The sequence below is a fragment of the Phascolarctos cinereus genome, unplaced genomic scaffold (assembly GCF_003287225.1).
Source record: "Phascolarctos cinereus isolate Bilbo 61053 unplaced genomic scaffold, phaCin_HiC Scaffold_4;HRSCAF=312, whole genome shotgun sequence".
Classification (NCBI taxonomy): Eukaryota; Metazoa; Chordata; class Mammalia; order Diprotodontia; family Phascolarctidae; genus Phascolarctos; species Phascolarctos cinereus.
The window spans coordinates 663,441,992-663,464,785 of record NW_027555847.1 but is presented as its reverse complement, the minus strand read 5'-3'; the positions used below and the strand labels follow the sequence as shown (position 1 = coordinate 663,464,785).

The 22,794-nt window shown below is 36.8% G+C and overlaps 1 protein-coding gene across 1 annotated transcript in view; it reads right to left on the bottom strand.

Annotated features, from left to right (window-relative positions):
* The window catches only part of SAFB2 (scaffold attachment factor B2), a 38,660-nt gene that overhangs the window by 13,735 nt on the left and 2,131 nt on the right, over window positions 1–22,794 (bottom strand). The window contains exons 3-14 of the mRNA XM_020971305.2: window positions 16,744–16,808; window positions 16,450–16,656; window positions 15,185–15,247; window positions 14,457–14,466; window positions 13,220–13,237; window positions 11,779–12,286; window positions 11,300–11,349; window positions 10,551–10,651; window positions 7,265–7,414; window positions 7,067–7,179; window positions 4,875–4,990; window positions 421–512 (exon numbers count right to left, since the gene is read on the bottom strand). Of these exons, the coding sequence (XP_020826964.1) occupies window positions 421–512; window positions 4,875–4,990; window positions 7,067–7,179; window positions 7,265–7,414; window positions 10,551–10,651; window positions 11,300–11,349; window positions 11,779–12,286; window positions 13,220–13,237; window positions 14,457–14,466; window positions 15,185–15,247; window positions 16,450–16,656; window positions 16,744–16,808 (1,493 nt within the window). The remainder of the gene's footprint in view (window positions 1–420; window positions 513–4,874; window positions 4,991–7,066; window positions 7,180–7,264; window positions 7,415–10,550; window positions 10,652–11,299; window positions 11,350–11,778; window positions 12,287–13,219; window positions 13,238–14,456; window positions 14,467–15,184; window positions 15,248–16,449; window positions 16,657–16,743; window positions 16,809–22,794) is intronic.

Here is a 22,794-nt window from a genome sequence, read left to right as displayed (position 1 = left end):
AATACTGCGTTAAGAATATGAGAGTTAAGAAGGAATCTTTATGATGTTCTGGCACTTCAGGACAACCACTGGTTTAAATTCTCCTAACCAAGGATTATTCTAAGACAATTGTGCTGCCTCATAACCGAAGGCTCTCTCTCATCTCTATTCTCTCCCCTTTCCCTCTAAAAGATAAAATTTGGATTTTTTTAAAAAAAGATGAACATACTAAAAAATCTGTTTCACATGTCAAGCCATCACTGATATTTAAACACATTACACACAAAACCAATAAACACTCTTATATTTCCAAACTATAACATGTAAAAGTGCCTTAGGACACTCTTAATTTACAAGATCAAATAATAATTTTCATAACATAAATCCAAAATGTTTTTACATGCCCCTCACAGAGAAACTGGATCCAAACATGATACTTACCCGATCTTTAGACCTGGTTGTGGTTTTCACACTAATGACAGGCTCCCCCTTTGACTTGTCCATTACAACTGTCCGTTCTGTCCCTCTGCTTCCTTCAGATAACAGATGACAAAACAGCACTAGTTATGTGGTTGTCTTCCAACTTTCTATGATCTAGTATTTAATTCTCAAAATTTTGCTTAAAATTCTAAACTTTATCATTAAAAATAATTTTTATCATTTGAAATTGTTCTCATGCAATATTTACTATTTGTTATAAATATAGCAGAAATGTTAAGATTGGCATACTTCCAATTCTGAGATTAAGATTTCATGTTCTATGGGAGCCAAGATGGCAGAGTAAAAAGGTAGTCGCTCTCACCCTCCCCTATCAACCTCTGAAAACCCAGAAAATATCACCCTAGAAAAAAAAAAACAAACCCTGGAACAGCTGAACTAGAAGAAAGAAGGGAAACAGCAGTGCAGCAGCCCAGCAAATGGGTCTCCCAGTGCCTCAGCAAAAATAAGGGAAGCAGCACTACAAAGGGCACCAGGAGAATAAGCACCCCGCAGCATTCATCTGAAAGGAGCTGAAGAAAGCAAGCTAGAGTCTTCCTTAAGTCCCAGCCTTGCTGATTCCAACCCGACACCAGGTAAGCTGTCAGAACCCTACAGCCTCCAACTGTCAACCAGGAAGAGATCCTGAAGCCCAGGTGGTAGAGCAGGCAAACACCAACACCTGGACCTCCAAGTGCCTGAGTGAGGGTGGGAAAACCGGTGGAAACCAGCTCAGAAAACCACCAGGTGCCAAAGGAATCTCCCAGTGCATTAGCAGAAACGAGGGAGGCAGCATTGCAAGGGTTCTCAGGCAGATAAACACCCTGCAGCACTCATCTAAAAGGAGCTGAAGAAAGTTAAAGGAAAGGAAAAGCAGGCAACCTAGAATTGCCTGAAAGTTCCAGCCTTGCTGATTCCAGCCCAACACGAGGTAAGCTGCCAAAACCCTACAGCCTCCAATTGCCAACATAAGAGGCCCCAGCACACAAAGCCAGTGACCAAGACTTAGGCTCCCAACACAAGAAGCTTGGGCCAGTGCCCTCTGCTCCCCCGCAGGAGAGTTAAATCTCTTTAAAGGCCAGGGAATAAAGAAAGCATGAGTAAAAAGAAACGTACCATAGATTCACATTACAAGAAGAGTGGAGATCAAGACAGAAATTCTGAAGAGGACAACCTTGTCAACAAACCCACAGCTGCAACATCAAAAGGGAATATGAACTGGTCTGAAGCCCAAAAAGCCTTCTTAGAAGAGCTCAAGAAGGATTTTAAAAGTCTAATGAGAGAGGTAGAAGAGTCCTTAAAAAATACAATTGGCCAATTGGAAAAAAAGTACACTGAAGAAAACAAGTCCCTAAAAACACAATTGGCAAACTGGAAAAAAAGTACACTGAAGAAAACAAATCCCTTAAAAATACAATTGGCCAATTGAAGAAGGAAGTACAAAAACTAACAGAAGAAAACAATCTGTTAAAAACTAGAATTGGACAAATGGAAACTAATGACTCTATGAGAGAGCAAGAATCAGTCAAACAGAAACAAAAAAATGAAAAATGATGAAAACATAAAATATCTCATCGGTAAAACAACTGACCTAAAAAAAACCGATCCAGAAGAAACAATTTAAAAATCATTGGACTACCTGAAAATCATGATGAGAAAAAGAGCCTGGAAATCATAAAGGAAAACTGCCCTGAAGTCCTAGAACCAGAAGGTAAAATAACCATAGAAAGAATACACCACTCACTACCTGAAAGAGATCCCAAATTGACAACGCCAAGGAATATAATAGCAAAATTCCAAAATTACCAGATGAAAGAGAAGGTGCTGCAAGCAGCCAGAAAGAAACAATTTAAATATCATGGAACCACAGTCAGGATTACACAGGACCTTGCAGCTTCTACATTAAAAGACCGCAGGGTGTGGAACATGATATTCTGTAAGGCAAAGGAGCTTGGATTGCAGCCAAGGATCAACTACCCTGCAAAATTGAGCATGATTTTTCAAGGGAGGAGATAGATATTCAACAAAATAGGGAACTTCCAAACCTTCCTCATAAAAAGACCAGAGCTCATCAAGTACAAGATTCAAGAGAGACATAAAAAGGTAAATGAGACAGAAAGATACACAATGTTTGTTAATAAGGGCAGACTGTTTACATCCCTACAAGGGAAGATGACACTTGCAACTCTTGAGAACTGTATTGTTATTACACCATGTTAAAGGAGTATACATAAAGGGTGGATATTAGTTGACTTTGATGTAATGATAAAAAAAAATCTAATCAAGTGGGTTAAATGGATCCAAGTAAGTGGATTAGTCTGATCTTAGAAAATGTACCGAGAAAGGAGGCAGACAAGGGTAAATGATATTACAGGAAAAGACAGAAAATCCTATTACAGCAGAGGGAAAGAAGGGAGGGGGAAGAGCACTGTTTGAACCTTGCTCTCATCAGATTTGGCTCAAGAAGGGAATAACATAATCAGTTAGGTATGGAATCTAACTTGCCCTGTGGGCAGTAGGAGGGAAAAAGGGAAAGAAAAGGGAAGGGGGATGGAAGGGAGGGAAGATGCGGTGGGGGCGAAGGATAATAGAAGGGAGGAGACACTGAAGGAGGCGGTGGTCAAAAGCAAAGTACTGGTGAGGGGGGGAAGGGAGAGAGGAGAAAGAAAAGCATAAACAGGGGAAAAAAGGATGGAGAAAAAGACACAGACAGTAATCATAACTGTGAAAGTTGAATCGCTATCTTTTTTTTCTCTTCTGTTGAGTTCTGTTTCCTCTTTCTGATGGTTCCTCCTATTGGTTTTAATTTTTACTTACAACTTCACTAATGTGAAAATATGTTTAATAGGAATGTAAATGTATAGCCTATATCAGATTGTGCACCGTCTGGGGGGGGGGGGAGAAAAATTTTGAACTCAAAAGCATATAGAAGTGATTGTTGATAAATTAAAATTAATTAATAAAATTTAAAAAAAAAGATTTCATGTTCTGGGTGTGAAAAATAGCTAACTGTAGAACGTTACTTTTAAGTTGATTTTTTTAAAAAGCCCCTGCAACCATATTTAAAAACTTAAGTTTCTCTAGTAAGATGATCTGTCCCTTTGTATAGAAGCACATATATATACCCTGTGGATTTCTACTACTCCTTACAATGTCACAGTAAAATCCAGGATAACAAAGTTATTGATTTTTATTCCTCCCACACATTTTAAGAGTGCTGCAGAATCCTAGCCTATGTTCTCTAAATCAATGCCCTGCTGTTCCCCTGCACAGACTGACAAAGTGAAATAGATATGTTCACTTCCCCTACATTTATCTTGGGATATTAAATGCTTCAAAATCTATTTTCTTTCCCTAAAGCAAAACAATCTAACTCTACCTTCCAGAAGTTATCTACTTGATTAAATTTGCAATACTTGCCAGCCATCTTTAAAACAACTTGTTTGACATCAGATTGCATCTCAGATAAATTATCACAAACATTTAGAATCCAGCATGTAACAATGTGCAAAAAATTCCAATGCGTCTAAAAAGCAGGGCTGGGTCCAACATAGTGTAGAATTATATACACATACACACAGACAGACAGACACACAAAATGAAGCTCACAAAGTATTAGGAGGAACCTTTAATTACTACTGGCCTGATTCTTGCCACCCTCACTTCCCCATATCTTATCATTTTGCCTTCATGGGAAAGGGAGGCATATGTGATGGCAAGAAAAGGTTCAGTATATATTCTATTTAATAATATGTTTAATTTAAATGCTTGCAATTACATAAAACTGATAAAAAACCAAGTCTATTATTATTGTTGTTAAGATGATTGCCCTAGTCCTACACAATTCTTAATCTATTAAAAAAGAAAGCAAGAATTCAGGAGTCAAAGTTTACCTACAAACACGAGTAATTCTTAATGTTAATGTTTTCAGATTTCTGGCAACTTGTTTAAAAAAAAAAAAAGGCAATGCCAGGCTATATGAGAAGACCTATATGAAGACACAGAGATTAGCAGCTGCAAAACTATAGACATACTTTTAAAAACTTTGACTCTTTTTAAGGAAAAAACCGAAAACAGCAGTTTCACACTGATTTAGAAGGGAAACAAGCAAATGTACTCTATGCTTATTTATTATATGCTAATTCAACTGGTGCTCCTCAGTTAAATGGAAAGGGTTTCACGTAAAGATTCAGTATATATGTAAATTTTTATTGATGATTATAAACTTTTAAAATTTTTCTTAAAGTCAATTTCATCATTGAAGGAAAGCTGCTTTCCTGAATTTTCACCTGGTACTTCTTTTCTGGATTTTCTATAAATAGCAAAACTCAGCAACTAACTGCTGAGATACATTCTCAGGATATATCTAATACCACTGACTAGTTTAGTTCCTTTTAATTAACCCCAAGATGATTTACCTGATTTGGTGGCTCTAGAACGATCTGCTGACCCAGGTTTCAGTTCATCAGGGTCTTTTTCATCCCTCCTGTCTTCAGACCTCTTATCATCCTTTTTCTCACTCTTAATCACAGTTCTGTTTAAAAAAAAAAAAAGCAGAGCAATAAGACTCAAGTACCTAAAAAATAAGCTCTGCATTTTTCAGGATGGAATTCTCATTAAAAGGATCTAAACACATCGCACCCTTCCCTCCTCCTAAATTCCAGCACCTCCCTAACAAACCTATGATCAAATACAAAATCTCTGTCATTTAAAGCCCTTCTTAACCTGCCTCCCCCCCCCCCCATTTCCAATCTCCACTCATTCCACCTACGGATGTCACTAGACTCCTGACAGCTCCTTGAAGAAGACACACCATCTCTCAAAGCCAGGTATTTTCTCTGGCTGTCCCTCACACCTAGAGTACTCTCCCTCCTCATCATTGACTCCTGGTTTCTTTTAAGTCTCAGTTAAAACTGCACATTCTACATGAAACCTTTCCCAATCCCGCTCAATTCTAGTTGTCTTCCTCCATTAATTATTTTCTATTTATGACACACAGAGCTTGTGTGCACATATTTGTTTGGGCTGTGTCCCTCATTAGAATATGAACTCCTTGAGAGCAGGGGCTGTCTTTTACCTTTCTTGTACCCCAGTGCTTAGAACAGTGCCTGGCACATAATAGGCACTTTACGTGTTATGTAAATATGACAGCTGTTATCATTATTGCTCTTCCTACATCTCTTCCACCCACTATGTTTTCCTTCTTGACCACCAGCATGTCCTCACTGTACCACATTTTGGCATTCATATTTGGTATTATTTTTTAGCTGTTTAATAGATGCTTTCTCACGTCAACAAGACAGATCATAAGCTCCTTGAGCTGGCATCCTCCACAACATCACCAGGCACACTAGGAACTTAAAAATCTCTCTCCAATGATTCAAACACCTCATTTGGCCAGGCTCCCATATTCTACCACCTTAGATTCTAACCAATACTTTCTACAAAGTCTTATATGAAAAAATGCTTATGAAATTATAGGTTTTGTTTCCAAGTATAAGAAGCTAATTTAGGGCAGCTAGGTGGCGCAGTGGCTAGAGCACTGGCTCTGAAGTCAGGAGGACCTGAGTTCAAACCCAGCCTCAGACCAAACATCTTCCTGAGTTCAAATCTGGCCTCAGACACTTACTGGCTGTGTGACCCTGGGCAAGTCACTTAACCCCAATTGCCTAAAAATTAAAAAATTTAAAGATTTTTAAAAAGCTAATTCAGCTGACATCTATAATTCATTGTCCTACAAGCAGCTGTTTGGTCAAGATGTTGCAAACTTGCAGTTCCACATTTAATGTCCAAGGTCTATCTATCAGTAATAACGACACAAGTATTCTACTCTAAAACATTTCCCGTGAGAGCAACAAAAAGAAAATAAAACAACTATGACTGTTTCATGAGCCTGACAAGTACTGTTCAAGAGGTTCAGTTTCAGCATTTGAGTAAAACTAGATAATGGCAAACAAATTATGTTGCCAGTATGTGGAAAACAGGAAGCATCTGCTGGGCTTACCTGTGAAGCAGGCACCCTGTGCAGTGTGAGGGATACAAGCACTTCTTTAAAATCATAATTCACACAAATAAAGTGAAAAGAAAAATGTACAATTTTAATGATTCTAGTTCTTTAACGATCTAAGTACTAAGAGAACTTAATTTCATGATTTAAAAAAAAAACCCTCTTTTCAACATCATCTTGGTGAAAGAGTACAGAGGCAAGCCACAACACAAATACTAACTATACCAAATACATAAAAGGGAAATGTGCTCCAGAGAACCAGCAAGGGTACTACTGTGGAAAGAGAATTCACCTGAGAACCAAAACCTCAATCACTTACTGTGTGACCCTCGGTTAACTCACCTGTCTGGGTCTCAGCTGCCTCCTTTATAATGAAGAAATTGGACTACATGATCTTTAGCCATAAATCTATGATCCTATGATCTCTAAGTACAGATCTTATGACAAAACATACTTTCCGGTAATTCCCTCCACTGGTGTTGCTACTGCTGATGTAGTTTCCATACCACTGTAACACACCTGTAAAGGGTCCTTTTCCAAGTCTTCCTCCCTGTCCCACAACCCATAAAGTACCAAAGAACAACATTTTTAAAACTCCTTTACCTTTCAGGCCGGGAGTCAGTGGAATGATGTCTTTCCCCGCTGCCTGATTTTTCCTTTTTTATTTCACAGTCTTTGCGGTCAGAAGGTTTCTTCCCAGCAGGCTCATTTTTGGCCTAAAATTAATTTGGCCAGAAATGATGAACAGGGAAGGTCTTTCATTTATATGATACACAGCAGTACATAACTGCCACCACTTACTTTTTCTACTGAGATCATTCTTCCATGTAATTCTGTTCGGTGAAGGTGGTTAATACACTTTGTGGCTTCATCAGATGTTGACATCGTAACAAAACCATAACACCGTGCCCCTGGACTACGAGCATTAGTTACCACTTTGGCTCCAACAACCTTTAAGGAAACAATTTCTTTTTAAGTTTTAAAATTTTACACAAAAGTAACCTGACAAATTGTTCAAACTGATAACAAGCCAATAACATCCAAAAGTTGTCATCATTATACTTGTCACTGCTATAGGAAGTACTCCTTAAAACTGTAAAAGCTCCTTACAATCAACTGAACAAAATGATAGGTGAAGATTAAGGGTCCCTGCCCGTCATACGGGAAAAAGCAAAGTTCAAATTCAAATAATTAGTGTTACATACAACCTCACTAAAGACATCTTGGTGACTCAGTCAGAATCTCTCTCATTCTGCCCATTTTCTTATGCCTATTTCAGTGTTCCCATGGAATCACACAGAATAGTTCATCCCTGTTTCTCACTCCCCAACCTGTTTGTAACTCATACCACAAGCTAAGGCCCCCATCCTTCAAAGGACTTCACATGTATGTGAGGGTATCTAAGAGACTGTACTAAAGATGAGGCAAAATGCAAAAAAAGCATAGCACTAGAACATGGCAGCATATCACCAAGTTTCTAATTTCAATCCAGAGAGGTAGCTCTGCCACCAATTTTAAGTATGCCATTAGACGAGTCCTTGAACCTGTCTTGGCAACAGCTTCCTGATCTGCAAAATGAAAAGTCTGGACCAAATGATCTCAAGTTCCTCCTAGTTTTAACATTTTAGGATTGAGACTACTGCTATGTCCCCTGTCAGCCCTTTAAATTATATAAGTAATTTATAATTACATAAATCAGGGGGTCACCGATGCCAGGACGCATAAGCTCATGTGAATTCTCACTTCTTCCATTAGGCAAACCTTAAAATCCAAAACTTGCTTTACATGGATATTGTTTCCTATGTTTATGACAAGTTAGGTCCAAATGAACACAGGCAGTTACTACTAAAAAAAAAACCAACAACAAACACTCTTATGGATAGGAACTAGACCCATGATTTTATTAGTGTAGGGAGCTCTCAGATGCAACAACTACATTTACCAATGAAGGCTGCCTAGGGCATCTCCTAGGTTAAGCTGACTTGCTCAGGGTCATGAAGCTAAAAGTGTAGGGGTGGGACTTGAAGCTCAGTCTTCCTAGTTCCAAGGTCAGCTCTCTGTCCACTGTATCACACTGCTCAATAAAGCACAACAAAACTATTACTGCTATACTTGTAGGTATAATGCTTTTCTCAGTTCCTATCTGTAAGTCACATCTAATTGTGTTAAAACTGGCCAAGGAAACAACCTGAAGAACCCAGTAAAAAAATCTTAGCAAGTACTTTGTTGAGTGGTCACGTTTGGAGTCTTTACTCTCCAATAGGGTTATGGCTCCTTCCTTTCATGAAGCAAAGGAGTATAAAATCTAGCACAATAGAAGATTTAGAAATCTTGCAAGGAAACTTTAACCTGTATTCCACCCCCCACACCACTGCCATGTCCCACTAAGAGGGCAGAATGATATAGTAGAAAGAATACTGGAATCATCATATAACACTAGCTATGTAACTTTCAGCACTAACAGCAGCAGCTAACAGGTGCCAGCACTGTGCTAAGCACTTCACAAATATTATCTCATTTGATCCTCACAACAACCCCGGGAGGTAGGTGCTATTATTATTCCATTTTACAGGTGAGGAAACTGAGGCAACAGTGGTTAAGTGACTTGCCCAGGATCCCACAGCTAGAAAATATGTAAGGTTAGATCTGAACTTGGGTCTTCCTGACTACAAGCACAATGTTCTATCTACTGCACCATCTAGCTATATGTATAATGTTAGACTGTCCCCAATGCCTGGAATGCCTTCCTACCCTCATGTCAGTAACAATAACAATGATGACAATAATAATAATAATAAGATTTGAAAAACACTTTATGTGTTATTATCCTTATTATATTACATATTGACCTATTACTGTTCCCATTTTACCGATGAGGAAACTGAGGCTTGGGTTAAATGACTCACCAAGGGTCATATAGCCAGTAAATGTTTGAAACAGAATTTGAGCTCAGATCTTAAAGCTCCAAATTCAGTATTCTACCCACTTTACCACCTGCTCCTCTGCCTCTCAGAATTCCTGGTAACCTTTATGGCTAAGTTCAAGTGCCACCTCCTATGTGAGGCCTTTTCTGACCTGTTCTAGCGCCCTCCTTCTTATCTCCAAATTACTTCATAAATATTTTGTGTTTATCTTTGCCCATATTATTTTCCCCTAATAGAATGTAAGTTTCTTTTGGGAAAAGACTCCTAACATTTTTGTTGTTGTGTCCTTAGTGCGGGGCACAGAAGTAATAAGGGAAGGTAATGAGATATCATCTAAGGCTCTCTCCAGCCCCAATAATACATAAATCTATAAAATCCTTACCACTGAGACACTGGTGACTACTAGTACATCAAATCAAATCACCCTTAAATGGTGGAAAACATAAAGCACATTTCAACAATTCATCTACTTATAAATTTTTCAACTAGCTACCTTGAACACACACACAAAATGAACAGCATTCATCAGCAAACTATTTCTATTCTTTCTTAGAATCAGGAATTCAGCAAGGCAATGATTAGTTAGGTCCTACATGCCAAGACCAGTTAACATCGAGTCCACTGACATCTCAGTTGTTTGTGACTGGACCCTTCCGAGAAAGATGCAATGAACTGTACTGTCCATGGGATAATATTCGGAGTCTATTATAAAATGTCATGTCTTGCCTATATGTAGTTTTCACCAAGAAATAAAAGGCTACAAGTTAACTTGGTGACTTGGAAAAGTCAACTGGAGTGAACCAACGTGAAAGCAAACGCAGTGGAAATTCTTCACAATCCGATCAATGTAGACCGATAAAGATGTTAGAGGGCTAATAGAGAAGTTGGCTGACCCCCTTCCCCTCAGCTACAGGTTTAGAAGGAGGCATACCATTTTTAGACAGGTAAAATGGTTGTTCTGCTTCACTAGCTATTTTAAGGGGAGCTTCTATTCAGAGACAGGAAGAGAAGCATTAATTCAGAAGGGATAGTGATGTAAACAAAGAAAATATCAGCGATTAAAATTTGTTCAAAGTGCTCTGGGAAATATCTCTACTATTTCAGATTAAAATTATTCATTTAAATCTAGCTACAATTGGGGGCCAGGTGGTACAGGACCTTACCTTTCCATATTTGCTGAAAAGGTTCTTCAAGTCTGTGGCTCTGGTAGTTGAAGAGAGTCCACTAACCCACAAATTCCTACCAGAACTGCTACTAGCACGACCTAAATTCAAAAAGAAAATATTATAGCTTTACCAGAAACTGTTATTTAAAAACAAACAAAAAAGCCCACTTCAACACAACTTCAACTTTCTGAGTTCAAGCTCCTCAGTAATTTCCAAAGCTTTTCAGGATATCAAATAAAAAATCTTTGTGGTAGCAGTAAGTTACTTTATACATGCATCTCACCAGAATAGTAAACATGATTAAAAGCACCAAGCTCCAGTAACAAGATGCAAATGGTTTCTATTTGTCAGGCAACCCTCTAAGACTGGTAATTTAATTTTAATAATCAAAATTTTTTGCCATTGAGTTCACCAGTCAGGAAAAAAAAATTACCATGATGCTATAATACGGCCTTTTATCATTTCACTGGGAGATGACAGCCACCTTCAAAAACCAAATGCTAATTCTCAAATATTCAAAAGCTAGCCTTATTCATAATAAAATTAAGTAGTATTCTGCAGTCCTAGCGAAATTTTCCATCAGTGGAAAATTGATTTTCAAAACTAAGTTTCAAAATAGTCTGCATCTTTGAATCATATCTTTAAAAGGTGTCAATAGAAATGATATAAATTTAAGGAATAATCCTCTGCTTCCAAAATAGGGAAAATATATAATCAATTTATCCATCCCATAAGTAAAAGCATACCTCTGTCATCCTTCAAGGTTGGTTTTATATCTGTGTCGTCCTCAACAGAGCTAAAGACAAAAGTTAATGTTACTCAAGCAGGAAAAAGCATTAGGAAAACTAACTCAAAAAAAGTATGGCATGTGCTACAACTTAATACCTACCAGAAAATTAGGTCTGAAATAAAAATTTAAAAGACAGCTTTGCAAACTTGTATCGGAAATCTGACAAAATGTAATAAGTCAGATTCCTAAAGTCAATTCTCTTTAGCTGAAGATGACAATTAGGAACAATTTAAACACACAACCATATTAGGTTGAGAAAAGGAAAGAAATCAAATCACCCATTAAAAATGCACAAAAGGGAAATAAAACAAACTCTAGAAGTAAACTACAATTTCATCAGTCTGGCTGGCCAACTGAAGAAAACAGCTTATGTGTGTCATTAAATGACCAATGAAAAAAAGATAGCATCTGGTCTAGAACTGAGAAAAAACAAACCTCATTTTCTGATCACCGCCCTCATTGGTAGAGGACTCTTTAGTAGCAGATGAATCTTCGTTATTAGCTTCATCTTCACTTTTCTTAACGTCTTCTTTGCTATCTTTGGTTTCAGGGCTTGAGGCTTTCTCTGGCGTTTCCTGGGCTTCCTCGCTAGAAGCTTCTGCATTTTCTGATGCTCTGCTACTCTGATCAGTTAGGTTCTCTACCACTACAGTGTCAGAGTCCATTTTCTCTTCATCTACTTTCTGCTCGCTTTTCTCCCTTTTCACTATATCTGAGTGCTTTTCTGCCTTCCTGGCAATTGCTTGTGTTGACTCGCTGTCCAAATCTAATGCATCCTCCTCTGGATGAGCGGTGACAAAATTGTCCTCTTCCTCTGCAAGCTTTTTGTTTGGCCCCACGCTACTTGCATCCTGTGAAAATGGCTGCTCCAGGTCGGAACCTTCTTCTTTTAGTGGGTCAGACTTACAAGTTTCCCCCAAAATGTCGAGTATTTTCTCATTTTCTATGGATTTAACAGGAATAGAATGGCACAAGGTTTAATTACCAGGGAAATAAAGCAATCACAAATGCGGAACTGGCACGGCTGCCACACTAACATGAAGAGAACTGCTAGCTACACAGAGATTGGAAAACCCTGATGTACACAAACTTATACTGTTTAAAACTACCTGCACTCCAACAGTCTAATATATTGAGCCTCAAAAAACTACAGGGAAGATAAAAGGACCCCAAAGATTTAACCCCCAAAACCCTTCTGGCTGTTCCTTGATATTCTTCTTGACAATGTTGTTCACGTCTCACTCTTCACACTTAGCTTCCAAAGTCCAAGGTCTTTAACCGAAAGTATCACCATTCACTGACAGCTCAATTTCGAAATTTCTTTTGAATTTCTTTTAACAGAACAGTCCAACATGAAAACCAGAAACTCTTCCAACGGTGCAGGAGTATTATTTGCAGTCCAGAAAGGGAACAATACGTTTGGAATTCTCATGTAGAAACTGTCTTTCCTCTTCTGGAATCCAGTTACTTCTTATGTTTTTTAACTTCCCCTACAACAGTTTTAAACTGCCTGAACTGCTTTAATCAAAACTATCAAATAAAGATATTGCACAATATCACAAGATCTGTTTCATGTGTAGAAGTAAAAAGAATGACTGGGGCAAATTATTTCAAGATCAGTTAAAAGAATGTGGTTAAAAAGATGTAAATAACCATTTCATCTCAACAAATATTTTACCTCAACTAACCAGAACACAACTTCCACAGATCTGGTGATATGACTGGGTTTCCAATCTCTGATCCTTGTATGATCCGGATTGTCCACCATTAAAATAACACACAACAGTCACACTTCTTTAAAAAAAAAAAGCTTAAAAAAAAAAGATTAGTGGGGAAATTGCCAAGCCATAGCTCTCATGTTTCTATTTAACAGTACCTGGCTCCAAGGGTGGTTCTTCATTTCCTATGAAGAAAAACAAAGCAAAGCACCATAACCAATCATTTTCCATAGTAGGTAGAACAACAAGTTACCTAACAATTTACAGGACAGTGCCTCTAGAAAACAAATTGTTTCACTTAAAAAATAATTTTAAGTTAGCTTTAGACATTTTCAATTTTATTTTCCTTGACACAAATTCTTCATCTAATTCACAAGAACCAATTGCTACAGAACTGTGGTGTCCCATGTTTTCCGAATGCACACCTCAACCAGTAAAACGCTTTTGAGCAGACAGCCCCAGTATGTGTATTCACAAATCACACACGTAATACTGTGACTGTTTCACCTACAACAAAACTGAGATTGGGGGTTAAGGAAGAAAGACAAAACTTCCCATGGGGGCAACGTGGAGGGCAGGGAGTGGAGGAACAGGGGAATTTCCCTAATAGTACTTCTATATAGGTGCCTTGGCATCCTTAGGTTTTTAACTGACCCGAAGGGTTGATGGCAAGAGATAGGAGGGGAGATAGCAGCTTAAAAATTAGGAAGGGGGTGGAATGTCAGGGAATAATGATTTTTAGTTATGGCTTATATGAAAGCTCTATGAATGGTTACTACAAAGAGGGTGATATCTAAACCAACTTCCCACCCTCCAATGGGATATTTGGGGTCATGTCTCAATCCTCATTTTTGAGACTGTAGAAATAGATTATTAAAGCCTCTCTTTCTGGACTCACTCAATTTTGTCTCTATGCAGATCTGCTTTTGCCCAGTTCAAGCAGAAAACTATTAGCCTGTGAAGCTGCCAAAAACAACCATTTAGAACAAGGGATATGACTCAAATTATATCATTTAAAATTATCTTAAACTGTACGGAGTATCAGAAAAACACAAGTTTCTACCAATGCAAAACTATAATCTTGGACTAGAGAAGGCTATGTTAAATGTTGGTCAAACTCAGGTAGATCCCATCCCAATGGAAAATCTTCAGGCACAGGCCAGATGGTAGACTTTCCTGAGGACTAGTGTAGCCACCTGACAAGAGGCTCACCATCAGAAAGCTAGCCATTAAGTAATGACTGCTTTGAGTCATGCCAATCCACGAAGACTATCCACTAAGGCATGGAGAGAAGCCCAAATCTGGAGGATGTACCCAACACTGAGGAAACAAATCTTTAAAAAATCTTTGCATATTTCTGTTGCTATTATTTCTATGATTTTCAGTTTCAGATACCTTCCACACACTTTCACATCTGACTAATTTCACATATTTTTCACTTGACCTCGTTTACCAAATTGTACACTAGAGTTCAACATCCTAATGCTATTATTACCCAATGAATCAGTTTTCAATTGTTGCGTCCCAAGTTCCAGGATTTGGAACCTGGGAATTGAGCCCCATGATCTGCCATTTAGTATTTGAACTTTCAGACACCTAAACCTTTCTGGATTTTAGTATCTTTATACCTAAAATAAGAGAACTAGATTTTCTAAGACTCCTCTAATTCCAAACTTCTTGGTTCATATTTTGGTCATGAATTTACCCCAAACATTCATTACAGTTGTTCCTATAATAGTATACTGATCTAGTCTGAGATCATTCTCCTTTTCCTATAACTGCCTTATAACTTATCATGAGGTGATAAGGTCCTGCAACAAGGTAGTAGTAGCAATGAGAAGAGAAAGAAGGAGATAGGTGCAAGAAACATTTTGGAAAATAAGTGGATAGGACTGAAAAGCAAAAATATATAGAATATTAGAAAAATGCTGGAACAAGAGGGTGTGGGGGCCTGAAATCCTGGTTCTGCTATTTATACTACATGTGTGATCTTAGGTTACAATTCACTTTTCTGGGCTTCAGTTCCTTCATCTGTAAAACGAAGGGGATAGACTAGATAATCTGAGGTTCCTTTCAGTTCTAAATCTAGATACTAAGATCCTAAGAACCAAAAGATAATTTACCTGTATTATAGTGAAGTCTGATGATGAAGCATCCAAATTGTTTCCAACTCCTTCTCCAGTCACCTGAAAGAGTAAATGAAAGATTACCTCACAGAAACCAAAAGAATCATACCTTTGCCATCAGATGTCTGAATAAGACATTAATCTTCTAAGAGGAAAAAAAACCAAACCACCAGTCTGTTTACTTTCCAGACATCATATCTGACTCATGTAGGCCACATTCCAGTAGATTTGAATCAAAGCAACAAAGAAAAATTACATTACTTTCTATTTCTATTTTTTCTGCTTTAAAATTGCAAATTAAAATGGAACTTAGTAATTAGAAACTTTTAAAATTCAGGAAAATGCATTAAATAGAACTTCTGAGGTTCTTTTTACCTCTAAATCTAGGGAAAACTGTTAAGGAAAATTCCAAACATCTTCAGTGGGGGAGGGGAGAGAAAGGAAGTAAGAAGGGACCCAGAGGTATTATTTTATCCATATGAAGGCTCTACAGCGCTGGAAGGCTAAGTGATCTTCCCATGGTCACACAACTAATCTGTCTTATATAACAGTTCCCTTTTCTATTTTCTAAGTTTGAAATGTTTACTGAAGTTACAAGGAAAGAAAACAGATGCTGTAAATACAGAAATGCTCATACAAGTCTGCAAAGAAGAAATAACACAGCCCTATTACACAATTCCAATTGTGCTCACTTATTCTCAGCTGAAAGAATGCTAAGAATTACATTTCCCCCCCCAACTCAAGTGTTTAAGCTCAGTCCTGTAATTCAAATTCACTACAGTTTACAGTTGATTATAAATCTTACAAAAAATATTAATTCCAATACAAAATGTCCACACCAAGATGACCAGATGGTCCTAAGGCTGCAAAAAAAAAAAGATTCTTGCTGAAGTAATAGTTAATCAGCTCTCTAACAACTTTTATTACGATGCAGATAATGTATTAAGTACTTGAAAGGATTAAACCCATCTCCCTGCCAAAAATGTAACAAGATAAAAGGTCAAATACTGACAATGGAAACTAAATTCAAGCTATCCTTTACAGTTGATAAGCTCTACATAAGTGTTAAATGGACATAATTAGTCTCATATCCCACAAATTTTTAGACCCCAAATTAAGTCTTTATTGACAATGATAACAATATCTATTTGATTTAAAATACTTTGATTCCACATATGTAGGAGATGCTACAGCAATGCTTGTATTTCTTTGAATTTTAAAAATGTTTTGGTACATTTCTGAGATGTTTCCAAGTTACCTACAGTATGTTCTGTAAGCTGATCTGGAAGTTGTTTCAATTCTGCATCAGCATTTTCTTTACTATCAGACAAGGAGTCAAGAATATTATCAGCACTGTAGTCTTCACCACAGTCAGCAGCACTGCCATTATCTATTTCAGTCTCATCTAACACACTAATATCCATCATGTCTATATCCTGCAAGTTATCCAAACTTGTTTCATTGTCCTCCTGCAAAAACAAAAAAAGTATATATAATAGCTACTTGGACTGAAATGCAGAACTAGTATATTACACCACCAAAATGATTCCACTTACCTGTCCATCTCCAGAATCTTCCTCTAGTCCATTATCTTCAGCACCCTCTTCCTCTGGCTTACGCCCTAACAACAGTATAATTGTGAAATATCATACATTCTTATAGAAATTCTCTTCTCATACCTAATTCATCTTTGCAAAAACTGCAAGAGACTTAACAGCTCAACTTCTTTTAGTATAATTCAAACTAAGAATGAATTTCATGAAGTATCCAAATTCTTTTTGCTGTGAAGTAGTAGTTTAACATTAGTCATTACTAGTTTAACATTAGTTATTACTAGAATACCAGCTAAGAGGCTGCAATCTCAAGTTGTGTGAGGGTTTTAAAAACACAAAAAAATTCAGCGCTACCCTTTGATCTGCTCATAAAATACTTGCTGACACCTGCTGTATCACAAAGTAAAGATCCTGAAATGACCTCAAACTCACAGCAACACCTTAGGCATCAAATTCACCTCATCTATGCAAAGTACCACTAATATTTAAACACTCAGTCTAAAAAACCCAGTCACTCATTCACAATAGGGCAGGTTCCAGGAATAAGGTAGAACAATCGCCATGGGGGGGGAAGGGGGCAGGAGGAAGGGAGAAGGAGAGAAGGGCAGGATGAGACACACAACTAAATGTATCAACAAAAATGTGACCAAAATCAATAACTACATAAACATAAGCAATTTTCCTTCAAAATTATCACCAAGGTACTGTACAGCTGCCTTTGTTATTCAAAGGAAAAGCAGACCACTTATGGAGGGGGGAGGGGGAGGAAGGGAGTACGCAGGGCAAAAAGATTAAAAAATGGAGGGGGGAGACATTTCTTCCTGCTCTCCCAGATATGAAAACAGGAAATTGAGTACAACTGCGATACTTTATCTTTAAAGAAAGGCAGTTTATTCAGTTGTTGGAATAGGTCCAATTGCGGCCCATGGCTTCCAGAAGACAATATAATTTCTTAACAGAATAATTAAGACCTAATTTAAAGACATCATGTTAAATTTTAGTAGAATTGGTCCTAATCAAAAACACAATTATGATATCCAGAGCCACCGACCAAAATGCTTTTAAAAATAATTTTTATATTTCTAAGTTAGAATATTAATATAAGCCTTTTAAGAAAGAATTTAAACTCTAAGCAGTTTTGAGTCATTCAAAATTTTAATCTTGAGCCATCTCTAGACAGCAATTTGAAAAACTTGGCTAAGTTCTGTTGTATTCCAAACCCTTATTTTAAGTGCTGGTAACTTTGACTTGAATCTTGAATTTTACATTCAACTGCATGAGAAATCGCAAATCATACTGAAAAGGCTCAAAGTTCTCTCATATCTAATTTCAGAGCTGCACACTAATAAAATTTCTGATGAAGCAGATTAACATCCGACCACAAGCATTATTTATATTTCCCCAGGGCAAATAAAATTAGCATTCTGAAACCCTGACATATTCTCTTCTTCATTATAAATGAAAATAAAGATATGGATTGTAATAGTGGCAATGAATCATAACAAGCATTTGTTAAGAGTCTTAACTATGTGTAAGCCGGGTCCTAAGCATAAAACAGTTCCTGCCCTCAAAAAGAGATAAAATGTAAGCATATACAAAATACAATGTCATGTTTCAGAGAAAAACAGAAAAGACTTCATATAAGGGGTAGTGATTAAGCCAAGTTCTGAAGAAAACTATGGATTCTAAGAGGGAACGTACTTCAGAAATGAGGGACAGTCATTCCAAAGATTAGAGTCTTATATAAGAAACAGTAAGGCAAAAACCCTAGTTTGTGAAAGCAGAATGATATATAAAGTTGGAAAAATAGGTTGGAACTAGATTGTAGAGGGCTTTAAATGACAAACAGGACTTTACACTGCTTCGAAATTTACCCAGTAATAGAGAGACATGGTCAGAAGTATGTTTTAGGAAAATCACTTTGGCAAACTAATAGCATGGATTGGAGAGGAGACCAATTAGGCTACTGAACTAGGGTGGTACTTGTGTGAAAAGGGAGGGGAGGAAAGAGAAGGACAGAGGAGTGGAAGGAAAGGAAGAAGCATTTATTAGCACATACTAAGTGCTTTACAAATATTATCTCTTTTGATCTTTGCAACCACCCTAGGTGGTAGGTGCTATTATTATCCCCATTTTACAGATGAGTAAACTAGGCAGATAGAAGTTATATAACTTGTCCAGGGTCACACAGCTAGGAAGTTCCTGAGACTAAATTTGAACTCAGGTCTTCCTGACTCCAAACCCAGTGACCCATCCACTGAGGACATACAGGAGAGGCATAAAATTATAATCATGGAAACTCTTGGTTATATGGGGTAAGAGAATGAGTGTATACTGGGTGACTGGAGGGATCATGGTGCCCACAAGTAAAATAGGAAAGTTAGGAAGGGTGGTTTTGAGGGGAAAATGAGTTGCTTTGAGATGCCTATGGGGATATTTAAACTTATTATGACTAAAAACTTTTTTAAAAAAAAACACACCTAATTTTAGACCTTATAAACTGTCAAAATTTTAGTTTTAGAAAACATATCCAAATTTACAAGGACTTTAATGCACTATAAGAGTTTAACTTCCAAAGACAGCTGTAGAGTTATAAAAATAAATGAATAAAACTAATCTAGGTTAAAATTTTATATAGTGCCAGCAATAATTTTCTACTCTGATTTTCTAAGCAATGTCCTCCACTGCTTGTAGTAGAGTCACACTTTATTAACAATAGCTGCTTTTAAATTTCTTCCCAAGAAAATGAACAATTCAGTGCTTCTATTGTCTTGCACACAAAATCTAAGTGCTTTAGTCTTTCTAAATTTTATCAAATTGATAGCTTAAAAGCACATACTAAGGTCCTGTCTTATTTATAAATTCCTTAGTACACAATACATGTACACAAACAAAAGGAATCTTTTACTTTCATAATCATGTCATCATAATTTTTTATACCATAATTTAGGTGAATGGGCTAATACTGTTCAGTTGACTGCCCTGGATATGACCTCTCAACAGCAGCGCCACCTCAACTGCAAGCAGTGACTCAAAGGAAAAGATGGGTTTTCCACAAAGACTACATGAATACCTAGAAGAAATGAAGCAAGAGATAAAAAATAATAATAATAATAATAATAAAAGGAAATAAAAGCTCAGGAGCAAAGAATAAGGAGAATAAATAGTTCAGAAGATAGTGGTAAATCTTACCCAAGAAACAGAATCCCTGAAAACTAGAACAGACCAAACAGAAATCAATGACTCTGTGAGACAGCAAGAAATATTAGAACAAAATCTAAAGATTGGGGGAAAAAAAAAGTAAGCTATCTGGCATCATAAATAACTGACCTGGAAAACAGGTCAAGGAGGTATTAATTTAAGAATCATCAGACTCCCTAAAAACCCTTTTTAAAAAAAGCCTTAACACTACATTTCAAGAAATCATAAATGGAAACTGCCCAGATCTATTAGAACCAGAAACCAAAACAAAGAAACAATCCAAAAATGAAAAGTCCTGGGAATATCACAGACAAAATTATGAATCCCCATAGCAAAAAAACAAAAAAACAAAAAAACCAAAAAACACTGCAAGCATCCTGAAAGAAGCAAGTCAAGTACCAAGAAACCAGTTAGGATCACACAAGACCTGGTAGTCTCTACTGCTTATGAGAGGAGATCTTGGAAAATTCCAAAAGGCAAATGATAGACTTACAAACAAAAATAACTTACCCTGCAAAGCTGAATATAATCTATAAGGGGAGAGGGGGAGGGAAATGGACTACAGGGGTTTCAAGCTTTTCTGATAGAAAGACCAGAGGTAAGAAATTACATTGAAATACAAATACAAGAAAAAATGCCAATACTACCTAAATTAATTTACTTCTTCAATGCTAAACCAAACTATCAAAGGATCATTTTGTAAAACTAGAAAAAAATGACAAAATTCATTTGAAGAATCAATAGATCAAGAATCTCAAGGGAAGTTTTTTTTTAAAAGCAAAAAGGGGGCCCAGCAGTACCAGATTCCCAAACTTATAAAAAAAAAAAGTAATTACCAAAACAATTTTATACTAATTTAAAAATAGAGAGGTTGACCACTCAAACACATATGGTATACAACATGCCAAAGTAATCTACTTTAATAACCTAGTGTTTGATAAACCCAAAGATCCCAGGTACTAGGGTAAGGTCCATTTGACAAAAAATGCTGAGAAAACTGCGTAGCAGTCTAACAGAAACTAGGTTTAGACTAACATCTTAAATCTTATATCAAGATAAGCTCCAAATGGACACACAACTTAGCTATAAAAGATGACATTACAAATTAGAAGAACGAGGAAAAAATTACCTTTCAGATCTATGACCAAAGGACAGACAATCACTTAAGATAAAATGGACAATTTTGATTACATAAAATTAAAGCTTTTGCATAAACAAATCCAACACAACTAAGATTAGAAAGGAAACAGTTAACTGGTGGGGGAAAACCCTTGCAACAAATTTTCTCTGATAAAAGCCTCATTTATAAGATATATAAGGAACAGATTCAAATCGGTAAGAATAAGAGCTATCTGCCAATTGATAATAGTCAAAGGATATTAATATGCAATTCTCAAGTTTTCTATAGCCATGAGAAAATGCTACATATCATTCATAATTAGAGAAATGCAAATTAAAGCAACTCTGAGTCCCCACTTCACACCCATCAGATTGGCAAAGTAGACAAAAAAGTTAACTGACTGGTGTTAGGAAATAAAACCAGAATACTAATACATTATTGGTGGAGCTGTGAATTGGTTTAGCTATTCATGAAAGCAATCTGAAATTATGCCAGAAAGTTATTAAATTGCGACTATCCTCTGACCCAGTTATACCACTATTAGGTCTATACTCCAAGGAGACCAAACAAAGAGAAAAAGACTCATGTGTACAAAAATATTTATAGTAGCCTTTTATGTTGTAGGAAAGAACTGATGCAGAGTGAAATGACACAAATCAGAAGAATAACTTATACAATAACTGTAACACTGTAAGGACAAAAACTTTGAAAGACTTAAGAACTCTATCAATGAGTATCCACAATTCTAGAAGACTGCTGATGAAACATGCTGTCCACCTCCTAATAAAGAGGTGAAGGATTTAGGGTGCAGAATGAGATATATATATTTCTTGGACTAGGCCAATAAAGTAATATTTTCTCTGACTATTCATATTCATTATAAGGGTTATTTTTCTTATTTTTTCCAGTGGAAGGGGGGAGAGGTAGGTAAAGAAAAAATAATGCTTGGTAATTGAAATAAAAAATTTGCTTTAGGGAGTAGTAGACTTATTTTGTTCTGAGAGTTCTAAGATAAGAAATACACCAATGGAAAGAGAATGGGGTGAGACTTGCTATTTTCATAATCACTGTGCATGAGTATAAAAAAATGGAGAAAGCAGTAATGGAAGCAGGCATCTAATAAAGCTCACTCATAAAATGGATAAAATAGGGCTAAATGTAGATACCACTTGGTGCAGAAATACATAAAACTCAAATGGAAGTAGGGAGAGAGGGTTAAGAGGGAAGATAATACCACAAGGAAAACAAACTTCTTGACAGTGAAGTGGGGGGCGGGGGGAGAAGGAAGGGGAAAAAAGATCTAAGAGGATACTCATCAATGGCAAAACAGATTATGGTATATGAATGTAATGGAACAATATTTCATCATAGGAAATGACAAAAAAGATGAATGCAGAAAATCAAGGGGGTAGTATAAACTGATGTAAAGTTAGCAGAACCAGAACAATTCATACAAGGACAACAATACCATAAAAGAAAACAACTTTGATCACTGCATTGACTAGAGTTCTTGTCTTTCAATCAGTTATCCCATGTACATGTATATGGAGAAGTATGTTACCTACCTCCTAACCACCTCCTGAGGTAAGTGACTCAAGATGTAGGAGGAAACATATCATTTAGGGGCATAGCTACTACACTGATCATTTCCTTGATTTATGGTTATTTGTTACATGGGTTTTTTTCCCCCTTCAGTTTTCAATTGGGGAGAAAGGAGCTGGGAAGATAGGATG